At 31.8% G+C, this 18,236-nt stretch overlaps 2 protein-coding genes and 1 long non-coding RNA gene across 7 annotated transcripts; 2 read left to right on the forward strand and 1 right to left on the reverse strand.

Annotated features, from left to right (window-relative positions):
* The first annotated feature begins 600 nt into the window (after positions 1-600).
* Positions 601-1,742, forward strand: LOC105257104. 2 transcript variants are annotated; one of them, XM_011267497.2, is made up of 4 exons: positions 601-639; positions 781-899; positions 1,213-1,294; positions 1,373-1,742. In XM_011267497.2, the coding sequence occupies exons 2-4, from the start codon at positions 831-833 to the stop codon at positions 1,702-1,704; spliced, it is 483 nt and encodes a 160-aa protein (XP_011265799.1). In that variant the 5' UTR covers positions 601-639; positions 781-830; the 3' UTR covers positions 1,705-1,742. The 2 variants fall into 2 exon arrangements, with proteins under 2 accessions (XP_011265799.1, XP_011265798.1); XM_011267496.2 differs by having other exon boundaries at positions 612-899.
* Positions 1,743-1,796: 54 nt separating this feature from the next.
* LOC105257106 (patched domain-containing protein 3) lies at positions 1,797-16,048 on the reverse strand. 4 transcript variants are annotated; one of them, XM_025409069.1, is made up of 13 exons: positions 15,981-16,048; positions 11,738-12,422; positions 6,450-6,696; positions 5,862-5,932; positions 5,556-5,771; positions 4,697-5,274; positions 3,584-4,207; positions 3,323-3,453; positions 3,036-3,197; positions 2,696-2,966; positions 2,314-2,435; positions 2,074-2,239; positions 1,797-1,978 (listed from the first exon to the last, which is right to left on the reverse strand). In XM_025409069.1, exons 2-13 carry the CDS (start codon positions 11,914-11,916, stop codon positions 1,953-1,955), a joined length of 2,793 nt encoding a protein of 930 aa, XP_025264854.1. In that variant the 5' UTR covers positions 11,917-12,422; positions 15,981-16,048; the 3' UTR covers positions 1,797-1,952. The 4 variants fall into 4 exon arrangements, with proteins under 4 accessions (XP_025264854.1, XP_011265804.1, XP_019884888.1 ...); XM_011267502.3 differs by lacking the exon at positions 15,981-16,048 and adding an exon at positions 12,521-12,583; XM_020029329.2 differs by lacking the exons at positions 6,450-6,696; positions 15,981-16,048 and having other exon boundaries at positions 11,738-11,865.
* On the forward strand, positions 12,050-16,738 carry LOC109610411. The gene is made up of 4 exons (XR_002192823.2): positions 12,050-12,121; positions 16,004-16,081; positions 16,182-16,328; positions 16,442-16,738. It is a non-coding gene; the product is annotated as an uncharacterized LOC109610411 (long non-coding RNA).
* The last annotated feature ends 1,498 nt before the right edge of the window (positions 16,739-18,236 follow it).

The raw sequence follows: 18,236 nt of genomic DNA on the forward strand, positions 1-18,236 counted from the left end.
TGATGCCTGATGCTGCAAAGCCGAAGATAATCTTTTTGCAAAAAACACATTGAACTGATGTCACCTAGACTTTTTTTTTCTTTGTAAAATAAGATGTGAGATAATGGCGCTTTTATATGTATATTTTCTTTCACTTTCTACATTTTTCTCATGCATCACGCGCGTCATGATCAAGTATAGTATCAAATAAAAATTGAATTTGTATAAACATTTATATAATAGACAGCATTCTCTTCAACGGCTGACATTGTCAATCGTTTTATTGTTATTCGCGTGACAATAAAGCTCTTGAAACAAAAAAGCAAAATCGTTATCTTCTGGTCACTCTATCCCTTCCCTAGTTTTTGGGAGCCTTTTAGTCCCGATCTACAGATAATATAAGCCTTAAGAAATTGACCAATCATAGTCGAGTATTCTCTTCATACTTTACTGTGATTGGTCAATCTCTTAAGCCTTAAGAAATTGACCAATCACAGTAAAGTATGAAGAGAATACTCGGCTATGATTGGTCAATTTCTTAAGGCTTAGGGCTTAAATTATCTATTGTAGATCCGGCCTTAACAATACTAATCTAACATCTAACCTTACTTGGTTTTACAGATTTCGTAAAGCTAGGTTAGTTTGTAGCACGCGCTACGAGTAAGTAATATGTCATTTGTAACAACTTTAATATAGAGTCTACTTTTCGCTTTTCGTCATCAGTTTTATTTTTGTAATCAATTTTAATTTTCTCATATTAATTATATTAATTGTATACAAATATGAATTTGTATCTAATAGACCGAAAGCAGGTGACCTATGCATTTTGAGGTATTTAAGTTAACCTAAAAATGGAGCACACCAAATCATTTTTCTTATCGGTTACTCAACGTATTTTTAGCAACTGGACAGCTTTAAAGGTGAGCTCCTATAATCTTTATAATCTTATGTTAACGTTAACAAGAATAATTTTTTGTTATATTTGAAGCATAATTTTTTTGTTGCAATTGCACTTTTTACACAGTGCTTATTTTTATCCTCATTTTCTTATTAAGTTTTATATAAGCATAAAATTCTTTAATTTTAAAGAGGTGTAATGTAGAAAACAATCTTTTTAATTTTGCTCTTTTTAAATGTAAAAAATATATCATAATGTGTAGCTCGAGATGAGCTGGAAGTTCTAGGACCTGTGATAAAACTTATGACTTATGATAAAACTTTATCCATTTTTAGTTGGCAGTAGAACATGGCATGGGCTCAGTAGAAAGAGCAATAGAATTTTGTCCGTATATAACAGAAGTATTGTATATGAATGGTTAGTTGCTTTTACTATTTCTTATTATACAAGAATAACATTATAAATTGTATTGAATTGCATTGAATTATTCTATAGAGGGATTGACCAGTGATCAGATTGCTGCCGAAATAGAGGATTATATGGATGAACAACTTAACACGATACTGGAAGATAATAGTACTGTACAAGTAGCAGAAGAATTATTAAGATTTTATCGATTTTGCATAGAAGGTAATGAATCTACAGCCAAAGTGGAACTTGAAAAATTACCACCGTTACAGTCTTGGTTTACTTGTGAACGACCTACTCGAGCTACTCGTTCTCTGCCAGTAAAACAAGATAGCAGCTCGGATGAGGATATGGATGTGGATAAAAGTGAACAGGAAGCTGATGGATGGACAGTAGTTACAAACAAGCGAAATAGATAATTTCCAACTTTGTATAAAACATATCTTTACTTAGTGCTTTTCTTTTTTGTATATATAAAAGAGTCCAAAGACATAAGAAATAAAGAAAAAAAAGAGAGTCAGACGCATATGTTATATCTCAATGTAACATATATGCATATGTTCCATAAAATGTAACATATATGCATATGTTCCATGTAAATTCCAGCACTATAAAATTACCTAGAAAATGTTTTACCTAAAGCAGCCTCTTAAAGCATTGCTAATTATCATTTAGCAAGCGTTTCTTCTATATCTACAAAAGAAAAAGAAAAATCTATTTTTGTTCTTTACATAAAAAAAGAAAAGATGCTTAATAATATATTAAAGGTTATATCTTAAAGGTATTACCTTTTTCATTTTGGGATAGACGGACGGTAAAGTAGCCGTTATGGTGTATACTCTGATCTTTTATCGTACTAGGTTGCTTTCTTTCGCCGGGTCCCGCCAAACTCAATATTACGGGCAGAAATAGCAACCCGTGAAACAAACCAAACAGCACTACTGATGTGAATAGCTGGAATAAATACGAGATTATTGCATCTCAGTTTATTTCGCGACAATTGTATTTTTAATGAGCATGATTTATACCTTAAAGAAAGTCATGAAAACGTAAGCTTTGCTAAAACCTAACAGGACAAAGGCGATGAATGTGCTCAAACCACCGTTAAATACTGCCGGTCCAATAACACTGAGCGTTGTCAATGCGCGTTCTAAAAGATAAAAAGTAATGTTTCTTAATCTCTCTAACGGACATTGCATTTTCTTTATAAGAAATATTAATTTTATTCAATGTTTAATAAATTTAAATAATATCTATATTTAAAGAAATAAATTTTTAATCATATAATCTATAATTAATTTGAATAAATTTTATATTAAAAAATTTTATATGAAATAAAAATATGCTTTTACTCTCAATACATACATATTCCTATTATTATTATAATAGGAAATTATGATTATTAATGACCTTGTTTACTGCCGCTCGAGCGTATGAACTCTAGTCCAATATGTGAAGCATAATCAACTGCCAATCCTGCGCAAAGCAAGATCATAATGGTCGACGAGATTTCGACGGTCAATCCTAGGAAGTACATCGAACCCAGAAGATCGATGAGTGTGAAAAACACGCAACATATTACCCAAAACGTTGTAATTAAATTCCTAAGTAACACTAACGTTACTAATCCTACCGCCACAATCTCCAGACTCAAGTTCCTGATTAATTCTTCACCGATAATCTGCGCAGATTGATTAATCCACAAAATATTTGATTAATGAGATAAAAAATTTTGCAACAATTTATTTACCTTATTCGATGCCCATGTTATATAATCCAACGAATAAATCGCAATATACTCGTATCCTTCAGTAAAATTCACGCATTTTATGCCGTTTCTCAGCGATTGCATAGCCTTTATTTGATCGGATGTCGTGCTTATGGGGATATGTTGCACTGGAATCTGCGTTGTCTGAAATTGTCATGCGTTTTTCCCGTATGAAAAAATATATTTCACAAACATTTGCAAGCGTATAAAAATATATCGTTATTTTTTACATACTGTGATATTATAGTCATTAAAGGATTTTTACATACTGTGATATTATAGTCATTAAAGGGTAATTTGCTGAATTTCATATCCTGGATATATGCTCGGCCCTTTACAGAGAACAAGAGAAATTCCGTGAGATGATTGTAATATTCATCTTTGTCCTCTACATTTCGTGCTAATGAAAGATAATAAAAAATTAGATGTATTTTATTATAATTTAATTTTTTCTCGCATGATTATATTTTTATATCTCGTGGTTTGATAGTCAAATCTTACATCATTTTACTATGCGTCAGTTAAATTACCTTTGTTGGTTTTGTTCAACCATTTTTGGTACGCCATAAACCATGGGTCGAGAGTATGATTATTGATGTACGGATTTTGCATGAGAATGTCCGCCAACTGAACCAGCGCTTGATGATCCTCGTAATAATTTACACCCGTCAAGTATATGTTGACATGTTTACCGTTCTTGGGAAAGTATTCCTTTAATTTATTGTGAAACTGTATAGGGTAAGATTCCTGATTCAGATACACAAGTGGATCAAAGTTCTGAGTTAATTGAAATATCGCCCACACATTGATGCCTAACAAAGAAGCGGTGACTAGCAGAATAATCGTTTTCACAGATGTTTTCATCATGTAAGGTCCGACGTATTTTTCGAAGATGGACCTCTGAAAGTTTTGTTTACTGCATTCATTCTGTCTCCAATTGGGACGTGGTCGGCAACAACAACCGTCTTTCTTCGCTGCCAATCGTCTTTCATCGAATACCAGACAGCTGACGAAGAATGTGATCTCGTAGATGTAAAGAAACAATATACCCATTGCGGCGAACATACAGAAGGATTTTAAGAAAGGCAAGACCGTCGTCATGCCGATAGCGAAAGCTACCATGTTGGTGAAAGATGTAACGGTAATGGACATACCTGTAAACGTGAGCAAAAATATCAATTGAATTATTTATTGAATTATTTATTGATTATTTATTGAATTATTTAGGATATCCTACTTTAATGATGGATTCTATTAATTCATCTAAAGCATTTGCACCCATAAGTTCGTAGTAATATAAGCTTCTATTTTCTAAGTTTTTAAACATACAGAGTGTCCCAAAAGTCCCGGACTGGTCGAATATTTTATAGCTTAAGCTACACGAATATGTAATAAAAAATAGGGGGTTCCATTTAAGAAATTGACGGTGATCTTCACGTGACTTTCAAATGACTCTCCCATGTCAAATCATTTGCCACTATCTGATGGCCCCCTTCAAGCCATACAACTTTTGTCTGAAACATTTCTTTCTAAAGTGCATAGTTTATGAAATATTCGACCGGTCTTTTGGGACACCCTATATATTTTTAATACACAATTCAATAAACGATAACGCGTATTATTTCTATTTCTTTTTGTCGCACCTGATATTTGAATAGACTTCGCGATACGGGTAGAAATATCCGAGGACTTGTCCGTTTCCGACATAATCTCGAGGTTCTGCATGATGACAAACATGTCGTCGACGCCAATGCCGAGCAACAGAAATGGCAGAACCGGGTGTACGGGTCCATAGAAAAACCCCATGTAATAACAGACTCCGTAGGACGACAGGATAGCTTGACCAACCACGGAGATGCCCATGAGAGAAAGATATATCCGTTGATGAATCACATTGCATCGACCAATCATCACGATTACATAGATCAGGATCAGCGATATGCCGCAAAATAACACGGTCACGTTGCTGTTGATCACCTCGTGCAGTATGTCCTGGTAGCTGCGCAGTGTCACCGCATAGATCTCCATGCCCGGTGGTAAGGTGCGATTCGAATGTAGTACTCTCTCAATGAACTCAGTCTCCCATTCTGGTGAGTGTGGATTACTTTTTTTCAGCAACCAGTACATTAATGTCGCCTTTGCGCCCTTCACCTTGCCGTTCGCGTCATATTCGATACCTCCCAATAATGGCGCGATATCGGATAATATATCTTTGGTATTCCTGTGTAAAATTAATTACTGCATCAGAAATAAATAAAAAATATGTGTGTATATGTGTATATGCGCACGTGCTATTAACTATTAGCATATTTCGAAATAAAATTTAGAAAAAATGCAAAATAAAATCTAATTGAAATATAATTGAATCGACATTAAAAGTAATATGCTATATATTTATATGCTATATATAATTTGTATGCTTATATTAAATTTTATGCGAAGATCTTGAATGATTTAATCGTATCAATTTTAATATAATTACGTAAAGTTTCAGCAACTCACGTATTTTGCAAAGTCATGGAAATGTCCCTAAGTATCTCTTTTTTCGTTAATTTTTCAATACTTTCGTTACCGTTTTTCTGCCATAATTTCAAGAGTGTTTTGTAAATACAAGGGTCTTTTCCCATCGTCTCATTTATAATAGGCAGATATCCTTCGGGGAAATCGGTTTTATCCATAGTTTCCCATTTATCATCTTCTTGAAACCATGTAAAGTAGCTGGAATATAATGCAAATGCAGTAAATTTATTTGAAATTAATTTTCATACATTTAAGAAAAAATCGTACGTATAATAAAAAAATATTTACCCAGCACACACATCTTTCCAAGTGTTATTTTTTACGACTATGCTTTTCACATCTCTCTCGATATCTTGAATCTATAATTAAAAAGTCAACCATTACGATCGAAATATAATCGAAATAATATACATACTTTGTGATCTTTGTAGTCTTTATAAAGAATGTCTATAAAAAAATGCATATTTAAATAAATATTTAAAAAGTATACTTATGCCACGTAACAAATCCTTATGAAACATACAACGTAAAAACGCTTATGATATACAACATAAAAAGGCTTATGAGCATCAATGTTAATTAATGTTAGATTAATTATATACATTACATACTAATGATTTTGATGTAATGTGTATATATATAGCGAATCTTATTTTTAAAAATATATATACAAAAAAATACAATCTGTGATGATAAATTAGACTCTTTTTTTTGCTGGTCGATTTTTAAACAACTAAAAGCCTAATAAAAATTGTTTTCTCACGGAAATTTTATAAACAAATGTAAAATAATTGATTTAATTATCGCGAAAAGAATTGTGCATTAATAGAAAAGAACCTTCGTTGATACTCGTATAATTCATGATCGCCTATGTACCGATCGCAGCACTTCGGGATCCAGTATGTTGGGGGCAACGATTATGATGCTTTCAGATCTGAGATCGTCCCGAAAGTGCTCCTTTACCCACAAAGCATCCTTGCGAATTACAGAATCCGTTGGCAGGTAGAGTTCAATCTCGTCAATCTCCTCCTTCCAGAGTAATAATCCCAAGCCACAAACGAGGTTTAGACAAAGGGTCATGAGTATCCAAAGCCATGGCTTTGTAGCTATACTAAATCCGATCCTGAAGAAGACACACGAAAACAAGGGTAACAAAAAGATTAAAAGATGAAATTAAATAAAAAGTAAATTAAATAAAAGATATAAACCAATATTAAACGTGTTAATATTAAATATACAAAAAATAAAAGAGAATAACTAAATAAATAAAAATTAATTCGATAAAGATCGACTTCATTGTATCCATTGAAAGAGATTAAAACTGAATGCAACGCCAACCCCAGGTACCTTATATTAAATCATATAAATTCAATCCGTGATCATATGATCGTGAGAGAGACAATGGTAATCGATAAGTTGAGGTCGATGACAATGATCTCTGAATCACATAAATAAGACTAAATCCGATCCTGAAGAAGACACACGAAAACAAAGGTAACAAAAAGATTAAAAGATGAAATTAAATAAAAAGTAAATAAAAGATATAAACCAATATTAAACGTGTTAATATTAAATATACAAAAAATAAAAGAGAATAACTAAATAAATAAAAATTAATTCGATAAAGATCGACTTCATTATATCCATTGAAAATATTAAAACTGAATGCAACGCCAGCCCCAGGTATCTTATATATTAAATCATATAAATTCAATCCGTGATCATATGATCGTGAGAGAGACAATGGTAATCGATAAGTTGAGGTCGATGACAATGATCTCTGAATCACATAAATAAGATAGAAGATAAAGAAACAAAAATACAAATGTCCCATCGTCAGAATTGATATATATTAATTTATTTGCAATTCAATTCAACATTTTGATATTTCTGCTAATTTTTATTGGGAAAAATATACTCGCTAAAAGTGAATTAGTGAAAATATCACTAATTTAAACAGTAAAATAAGATTTCACTGAGAATCAGTGAGTATTTTACTGATTTTCCATAGTGGAAATGCTTATTTTTTTTGTTATTTTATTTTATATCTCACTGATTATGGTCAGTTAAAATAAAATTCACTATAAAACCAGTAAATTTCATTGTAAAACCAGTAATCGCTAGTTCGTTCGTTTACCGCTATCGTTGATCGCTCTCTCGTATTTAGTTTTAGTCATAAGAATTATATAAAGTTTGGAAAGAGCGACAGATAAAATTAGAAGTATTACTTCGATTTAATTTCTGATACAATCTCAAGAGAGACTTCAGGTATTAAATCGATCTTATATAAGTCGGACAAATAAATGTCTGACGACTTAATAAATATTATGAAGAGATGAATTATAGTTTAATATTACTGACGATAGAAAGAAATATTACTGATATTGAGAAATATTACTGATTGAAACAGTCAAAATTATTAACTGATTCTTTCAATAAAATATCACTGATTTACAGTGCTATACTTATAACTACTGTATAATCTGTGACTATTTACTGTTTTTGAGCGATAATACACTGATTTACTTTTAGAGAGTACATACATTTATAATAATTAGTTAAAAATTTTCATTAAATTAGATAGATTTTATAGATATTGATAAATTTATACAGATATTGTATTTTTATTAATTTGCGGAAAATATTTTCCAGGGCCATTTGAAATCATAGACTTTGAAACCTGTTTCTAGTTGTGCAGCTAATTGCTAACTAGATGCATTCAAGATGATTTCAGGGTCACACGCAAACAAATTTTCTCGAGATGAGACTTAATTTCTTTCTTACCATGTCAACTATCATTCAAGTCACTTAAGCTATTAATTAATCATTAAATAGAGACGAAGGAAAAAAATACTCTTTGACACGAAAATCGATAGAGTTTTTTAGATTGTTTTTGCGCTGCTTATAAATGAGATCTTTGATTTTCTCAGACATGCAACATCACAAACAAGAAATTTGCACAAGACGCACTTGAAGAATTATATAATACGACATACGTTACAAATTAATAGTTTCCATAATTACTTGAAATACGTTAAAAATTAATAGTTTTCGTAATCCTACGGATATATTGTATAAGTATAAAAAACATGAAGTATTAATATAATGAAAAAATAAAAACAAAAAAAAAATATATATATATATATATATATATATATATATATATATATATATATTACAGAAGAAGAATACTTGATAAATCTTTACGATAAATTAGAAAACAAAATTATCTACACATATTAAGGGCCATTATTAAGATGATACTGCAATATATCTTCATATAATCATTAATTCGATAAACATTTGTTTACAAATAGCTTTCGAAAGAACAGAGATGCTAATCTGTTTTAAATTTTAAAAATTAATAAATTTTAAAATTCCATAAAATAACATCGTGTTTAGAAATATTTTGGTATGTATATAAATTTTTAATTCTTTTGTATTTTTTATAATACTCCTAACTATTTAACTACATTTCTTCTCATATTTAAAATTTTATAATAATTTATATATAATTTTTACTACAAATGCACAATTTTATTGTTCTCTCTCTTTCTGTAATGTTCCTGTTCAGGATTCAAAGATTATAGTAATATTAATTAGCAAGGCCTTGAAAAGTTCAGTTCTAAAGAAATGATTAAATTTTAATTTTAATTTTCACAAAACAATTTACTTAACGGAACTTTATTTCCATGAAATTTATTTGATTGACAATGAAGAATGTGAATAATCAAGCACTGCGATCTTACTGTGACGTTGCGAAAATTGGTTGAAACCAGCTTACTAACCTAGTAACAGTTAATATACGTGACGATGTCATCTATTTCTTCCATTTGGAACTGATTATCTCGATGACTCGAGAAAGAGACTTGTAATGACATAATGCGAAAAAGCATTCGAGTCTTTGACAGTTGGACATAATCATAATATATTAGACATAATTTTCTAATGGAAATAATTTTTCTAATGCTTTCTAAATATAAAATTTGATTTATTCAGACAAATAATAAAGGAGAAAGAAAAAAAGAGAGAATTACCTCAAGTTATAATTGTAAGATATAATTATAAATTTGTAATTATACATAATAATATAATTTAATTATTCGATAATTCTTAAAAGTATCTTGTTTTGATAAACTTGAGGTAAATTTTTTTCTTTGTTTTTCAGATTTCCTCCGAATCGCGAATTAGTAATGATAAGAATTTGAAATCACACTTGTGGCCGTCTTAAAATCGATAACGCAGCAGATGTACAACGCATCGTAAATACTTATCAAAATACTTTCATTTATTTACGATAATAGCGTATAACTTTATCGTAATTACTGTTTTCTCTTGATACGAAATTAAGATATCTCGACCGTTTTTTATCTATCTTTCATATAAAATATTTTGTTATTATATATTTCCATACTTTATATACTTCTTATATACTTCTAAGTCTCAGATTATATAATTATTAGTCTCTAAGTCTATAATTATTAAATTATATACTTTTGATGCATATATAATGCTACATTATAATTTTAAAGAATTGTATGTTGTTCATATATCATTAGAAAATGCTTTCAGAATACATAATTGTTTCTCATAATATTAAACTGACAAAAACTTATTGATCGTTTGTGGCATCGCATAAAATGCATAGCATTGCATCGCATTATAGAGAAGATATAGCAAACAAAGGATTAAAGAAACCTTCGCGGAGTGAAAGCGAAACCTTTGACTTTATCAAGATTCTTTCTGTTTCTTGTGGAAGGTCTCTCTCTTTCTCTCTTTAATTCAATCTCGTCTATCTCAAAGCATCGTTTATCTTTTGTTAATCTATTGTAAACAAAGAAAAGACGCTACAGGAAAACAGAAATACACATGCAAATTAGCTTTTGCATTATATATCTCGACGCTGATTAATTCTGTTACGCAGTGACTTGGATTGAATTGATTAAACATTAATCTAGATTAACTGAAAATTTGTTTGAATAATTAAATGTCTTCTCAAAGAAAATACGCTAGAGAAGATATTAAACGTATAGATCATGCAAGATAAAATGTGATAGGCAGATAGCTATCCATTTCGAATAATTTAAAAGACTAAAAAAATTTCCTTTCGATGCATGTTGTATAAATATAAGGAACTGCATACATAAGGAATTTTCCTATTTGAGACGATCTATCTGACTGACGATCTGTCATTTATTATTCATGAATTCTTCTGCCGATCTGATTGAACGTTGATCTCTTCGGCAAAGTTTTCAATTTTTATCATATTAGATATCTTTTTCTAATAAATTTCTTAGTTTTTAGTTATATACGTATTCTTAGTTATACAAATATTTTAACGTAAAAAGTTTATTTGAAATCAAACGTACAAAATATTCAAAAGTGATTGGATAGATAACAACGATCAGTGATTCGACATTTTACATTTGACATTGCGCTGATTATGTTTTTTTGTATATTTTTGAATTGTGTTTTTCTACGATCGACATTGAAAAGGATCCAGAAAGGATCGAAACGTTTGCGTTTTTTTTTTGGTATTGAGTTCTTAGCTCAAGCATCCTTTGTTCTTTCTGGCAAAATCATATGTTATTCTAAATATATAATAATAGATTTTTATATGAGGTTGCATCGTTTTTCAACGCCGGTGGTTTTTTCATTTGCCTTTTTATAAATTTTTATGAAAATATTCCTTCATATTCAACTATTATTCACTTTCTTCTTTTTTTTTATTTTATTTCTACTTTCTATATCCTAGTTTATTATTTCTTCCTCTACATGAGAAAAAGAGAGAGAACTCCCTGAATATATATTTATTTTATTCCAACCACAGAGAACGTGCAAACGAGCAGCTCACGGCACGCTGGGTGCATCCAACCGAGAATTCGTTTCGTGACTACTCTTTTTATTCCGCTAACACATCCTTTGAATTCTCGAAATGGAAGAAAAGAAACGAGAGAGATTCAGAATTGAGAGTGCAAGAAATAAATAGAGAAGCCCTCTCGAAGCTCCGCAAACAACATGGAAAGCAAATAAACAATGCATTTCTATCTACATGGATGGTAGTCGGGAATCCAGCGATGGGGTGCGGGAAACCCCCTATTGCAGGCTTCCGGGCCAGAAGCGGGAAAAGGGGGACACGACTATGCGTACTTCCGCACACTCACCGGTAAAATATCCGATCGGCATTCAAGTGAAAGTCGAGCAGCAGCTCCTTACAGCGATTCCACGTGATGATGGTCGTTCTGCTCGGTTCGTCGTCGGTCGTCGATGCGGCTGTCGATGCAGTTGTCGATGCAGTCGTCGATGCAGCCGTCGTCGGCCGCTCACCGTCATCGCGAGCCATTTCGGCGATGTTCGCTACCGCGTCCGATTGTTGACTGGCGCTCCCGCGGTCGCTCTTTATGTCGCCGACTGACTGGCTGACTGCTTGGTTGGCTAACTCGCTCGCGAGTGAGCTGGTATCATTCGCAGTAGCGCCGAATCCGTCCGGGTCGGGCGGCGGGATAGATTCCGTGCACGTGCATTACGTAGACGCATGCAGTTGACAGGTACATCGAACATCGCGACAGCGATATCTCGTAGATGTATTGCGATGATGTATTGCTCGTATCTTTTCGCCGATATCATGTATAGATTATAAGTTGCGTATTGTGCATGCAACTTTTTTTTACCACACTCCCATAATTTTGTCCGTGCTGTTGTGATTATTGCAAGCGATACACTTTTTTCGCTGACTTGAGGTACTGTCGGAATCTCTATCTCCGTAGAAGCTTATGTAACTGCTCGGCTGTGGACTGTGTTCTCTCCTCGTTTTTCAGTCGTTTGATTACGAATATATTTGGACAGTTTCTGAAACAAATATTTCGATTTAATTTCAACGAAAAAAACGGAGCTCTATGGAGACCTCGTGGTTACCATTATTTATATACGCAGTGTCAAAATCATACTTGCATATCACACCGCTGCACATGTTCAAGCACTATGCTAAACACCAATGTATATGAAGTTAATCCCCCCACTTAACAACCGTGAGGCTTTAAACATAACAGATGTCTATCTCCTCTATTGTCATTATTACTTAATAGCTGATGCACACATGCAGACACTCATTTCGCGCGAAGTAAAATTTGAGTTTTATACTGTAGCTAACTAAAGCTATAAAATATTAAATGATCGAACAACATTATTTGTGATAGTTATAAAAAGTTGCTAGAGTTGTATGTATTCCAAAAATAAAACGTATTAAATTTTTATACTGATTTCTTACACTATAATATTTTTTTAAAATATAATTATTGTTTATATTATGACTAATTATCTAAATATCAGTGAAGATGTCAGTGTAATGATGTAATAGCATATATGCGATGTAAATGCACCGGATGAGCGCAAATACCTAGTACATGTGCACCGAATATTACTGAATATGTGGAGAATGGAGGAAGAGCTTTTAATACAAGTGTACTAAATGAACGCATAAATGAATAAGTAAAAAATTAATTGGAGTCTTGACACGAGAATGTTAGCCAACGCAAAACGAAATACAAATTCTCATCGTACTAAATATAATAGGTAGCAAAAATAGTCATTTCGACGTTAAATTATATTAAAACAATGTTAAAATAACTATTTTTGCTATCTTGGATAATAATAATAAAGAAAATATTTACAATTTGCAATTTGTGGTGACTTTCTCTCAATAGAAAATAAAAAGTATGACGTTTGGAGCAGATGAATTAAATATTTTTAAACTTAATCAAAATTTAATTTAAGAGTTATGTTATTTCGCTTTCCTTACGTTTTAATAAAATTCCTCTCAATTAAATTAAAAAGAATTATTTTTATTTTCTAAACTACTTAAATTTAAATTTAAAAAAATATTTACTTTTATTTTTTTACTGTATTTAAAAGATTTCATGTACTATCTCAATATTTCATGCGATATATCAAAATAATGAAATTATGGATCCATTCATTGTTGTTTTCATTGATTCATTTTAAGCTACTTTAAAATCACATAAATACATTCAAATTTTTTTCTGGCGTGCAAAATGACTTTAATATTCCATTGTAGAATATAATCTTAAATCTTCAATGCCAAAATATAGATAGCATTATATCTCATTGTATATACACCAAAGGATCGAATGTTATCTTCTACGAGAATTATTTTTCATTAGAATATTCATTTAATTAGAATATATATAATAATTTCTTGTACACTACGTAATTAGGTTAAAAAAACAGTTAACATATGCGAGAAATGAAGATGTTTGAATAAGCAAGTTTTACAAAAACAGATAAAAACAAATAAATCATTAAAATTTACATAAAAAGTTGCACGAGTGCTTAAACCACACGCGTACAAAATATTTACATATTTTGCATAAAAATTATTGCTATACATATACATATATATGATATTATGTGTAGCCATTTAAAAATATAATTTAAAGAAATATCCTCTTTAACTGAATAAATCACTTTAAATAGAAATGAGATGTAAATATCACATCTGTCAAATCTCTTTAGTTCCCACGTTCTTACATTCCTCACGTCTATAAAAAAAGTTTATATATATATATATCAAGAAAGCTAAAATGAGCCCAAGAAAGCAGCTAAAATGAGCAGACCTATCTGTAGCGGCTTGATTAGTTTAATCGCCCGAAATAATCGCCGGCGTGAAGTTCGCGACCCTGTCGCAGTCCTCTCGTACGCTTGCATAGATATATCGAAAGCCGCATGCCACATGTTGCATAACAGCATCCGAACGAATGTACTCGCGAACAGCTGCTTGCGTGCAAGTGCACCGATGAGACGACGATTAATCAACTTTGGTACACCCACACCGAGATTTCCTTCGGCAAGAATGGAAACAGGTTTCGCTCTCACGCTTTCCTTTATCGAGACTTACGTCGTATTTTTATGCGTAGCAGTATAATCCTATAAAACATAATTAACGATTTCTATCTTGATTTTAATTAATTTTATTCTCTTCAGAGGAGAGAATCTGATCCTAATTCGAAGCTAGAATTTAATTAGAATAAATATGAATCTTATATAATTATAGTTATATAGTTCAATTGGAATCAGATTCAATTATATTTAATAGTATATTTCATTCAATTATATTTCATGATTCCCATTGGAATTAATTATGATAAGACGTTTGTGCAATGATATGGACGGTAAAATATGTAAATGTAACACATGCATATGGATAATTTATCTACGATTACAATTACAAATCATGTGTCTACGATAAACACGCAGTCACACCTGTAGATTACTCTTTTACCTGTGGAATATATATATATAAATACATATTTGTAGCGAAGCAATGACGCGTTACAAATGAATGTGAAATGAATGCGGGAGCATGATCCTAAAGTTCAAGGTCTCGCTCTGTCTTATGATAGTATTATCTAAAGTAAAACTTTCGACATGTGAGAGCTCCACAAAAAAAATCCATAGTATATTTATCGCATTAGTATTACATTACATTAATTACAACATCGTATTACATTACTGTTGAAAGAGATTACTTTGAAAGATGGATGGATCTTTCATTCGAAAGAGTGAATTAAATAAAAGGAAAATTGAATTAAATGCGAGGTCAAATGCACGGTTGATTAAAATAAATTTACAACAGCTGATACCAAAATATAACGCGGATATTTTTTTAAAGATCAAGTTAATCCGCATCTCACAGAATCGTACGTTTAATTTCTCATCAAAAATGGATGCAGCATCGATGACGCGTCCACTTCTTTCATTTTAGTGGTAATTAATTCATGCTAAAGTCTTTCGATATGAAGTTAAGCGCATTTAAACGCGTTTGAATCATAGATATGTAATAAATATAGATTAGCGTGCTTTATCTTAATCCTAAACAATCAACGCGTCATAATTATAGCATTTTCAAGCCAAACAAGTTTGAGAATGATTAATAACATCATAAATCTCCGTCTTAGATTACTAGAGATACTTGGATTATTATATTAATCAATGAAATCTTTCTCCAAAAAGTATTTGATCGATTAATCATTTCAAAAAATCTTGTAAAACTCTTTAAAAACGATACATTTATATTATTAATATTATATTAATATTTTAAATTTTATTTATATTACACAGATTTGAAACCAATTTTTGATCGAACATATATTCATGGCAAATTGGATTTAATTGCTCTCAGAGCGATCTAACCTGTTTCACTCGAGAACGCTATTAGAAAGGTTGTCACGAATGTATATTTATCTTCCTTTATAACTTAATTAACCACGATTCCTGTTCTCTATTCTTATATTTGAAAGGAAAGACTACATTCCCGAAAGCTTTTTTCGCTTTTTAAATTACGTACAACGCTTGACCGAAATTACAAATCACAATCTACACTACACTTACTTGTTTATGACTGCCAAATAAAGCACCAATTCTGACGTAATCTGCGACGCGGGCGCAGCAGGTCCAGATAATTTGTGACGGTCTGACATTTCGGCAATTCTGTAAGTATGCACGTACATTTGAATTTACAGTAAAATTGAGTAACGATGGGTGATCTCGATACAAAAATATAATTTCAAATATCTGAAATATATTAATCAGGGAAATGACGCGCGCAAACGTCGAGACAGGGACGCGCGCTTAAGTTTGCGCGGGAAGACGCTTGTAGAACATGTCTCCGGAGCTGAAGGATCCCCGGTGGCGATGTGCGCCGCATCGAGGCTAGACGATGAGCACGATTAGCGAACGGTAATTTCAACGTTTTCTTCTTGTTACCTTTGTGTCGAGCTGTGCTCGGTTTGCATCTCTCGGCCTGAATAATCCTAGAGTAATCCATCTTATATTATACTGCACCCTTTCAGGGATTGTAATTTTTCATGTCTCATAATGACGAGAGCCGCCAGTCTCCGGGCGAGAGAAGAGGATGGAATTACGACTTATCATCGCGAAAAGTCGCTCTATGCAGATTGCTTATCTGGTGTATGGCACTTGTTACACATGCAAAAGGAAGCGGAACGAGATTGTCGTCCATCAAGGAAAATAAATGTCTTCCCTGCTCTTGCAAGAAAAAGACGCTTTTATCTTCCATCAGGTAAAAATCTTGTTTAGCGATATAATTGCATAGAATTTCAATACTGAATATCCGAAAATTTGGAAAAATAAACATTTAAATAAGTTACTTCTACCGCAATGATAGTATACATAGAGTAAGTTATTGAAAAAGATTACATATAAAAGGCACTTGAATTAAGCTTAAGAAAACCATGTTATGAAATCATATTTTTCACTCGATTTAAAAAAAAAAATTTTGACAAATATTTTTCTTTACATTTAAAATTATTCCATACACTATGTTGCACTTATCCTCAGATTATAATACATGGTTTCTGTTTAATCTTCTGGATTCAGATATAGAAATATCCACAGAGATGTATCATTTAAGTAAAATCTTAATCCAAAAGAATTTACGTACATCAGTGGATTCGGATTCATCCAAAATAGCTTGTAATACTTTGATACTGGCAATCAACGTGGATAACTCACTCCTGTGTTACAAAGTCTATTGGTTTGACCTCTGCATCGACGATAATTCGCATCTGTCCCTGTTCGTTTATGGAGGCTAAACAAATTGCCGGATCCACCTGAGCCCATCGATTCCAGTGGGGGGGTCAAAAAGACGAATCAAGCTCGAGCTCCGCGCCCCTAAGTAGGTCTTTAGCCGTTCAAAAACCGTTATCCGGCTCGCGACCTTCGGCAAACAATCTATCTGCGGTCGTTTGTCCTCGCGCAACAACGGCACCGCCGTTGACCGGATCTCGCGACATACTGTGCTCATCCAGCTTCCCCATACTGCCGGTTAGCGAATCGATCCGAAGATGATATCAATATGGCTCATCGATTCAGAAGACCATGATAGCTCAGCTTGCTCAGTTTCCGAGAAATTAATTCAATTGATGACTATCAGACTTGAACTTTAATTTTACTGCACTAATACTGCGTTCGCTTATGGCATTATATTAATTTGCAATAATCATTAAAAAAAACTTAGTACATTTAGATAATTAATCTTAATACTGTCAAAATAAAAATATCTAGTTTAATTCAATTAAATTTTTAGAAAAAATAGAAATCTTTTAATCTAACGAGTAAAAGATTCAGTGCAAATATAATAGTACAGTATAATAAACAGTATATAATTAATTCTAAAGTTCTAAAGTATAGTTAATTTCTCAAAAGTTGAAACAATGAAATAATTTAAAGACCAATTTTTCTGAGATTTTTTTTTAAGATTGAATTTTTTTGAAAGAAAATTCAATCAAACGTTAACTAATTTTAAAAGATTAATTAATTTATTATTATTGAAATAATATTTTAAAAATTATTGAACTTTAGAAAATTAATTAATATTATTATTAAACAATTAATTGAATTATTCAACTTTTGAATAATACTTTCTTATCTTACTTATTCATCTTACAGATTCTTTTTTTCTGAGAAAAAAGAGGAACTCTTGTTATAAAAAACAAAGAATGCGAAGAGACCTTCGCCTTCGCACATTATTTACATTTCTAAGAGAGAGAAAGACTCGTAGTTCTAAGAGAGAGAGAGACGAACTAGATCCATCTCCCACACGTGGACTTCTGCTCACCTTTTGCG

The sequence above is a fragment of the Camponotus floridanus genome, unplaced genomic scaffold (genome assembly GCF_003227725.1).
Source record: "Camponotus floridanus strain SB8 unplaced genomic scaffold, Cflo_v7.5 scaffold24, whole genome shotgun sequence".
NCBI classification, from domain to species: Eukaryota; Metazoa; Arthropoda; class Insecta; order Hymenoptera; family Formicidae; genus Camponotus; species Camponotus floridanus.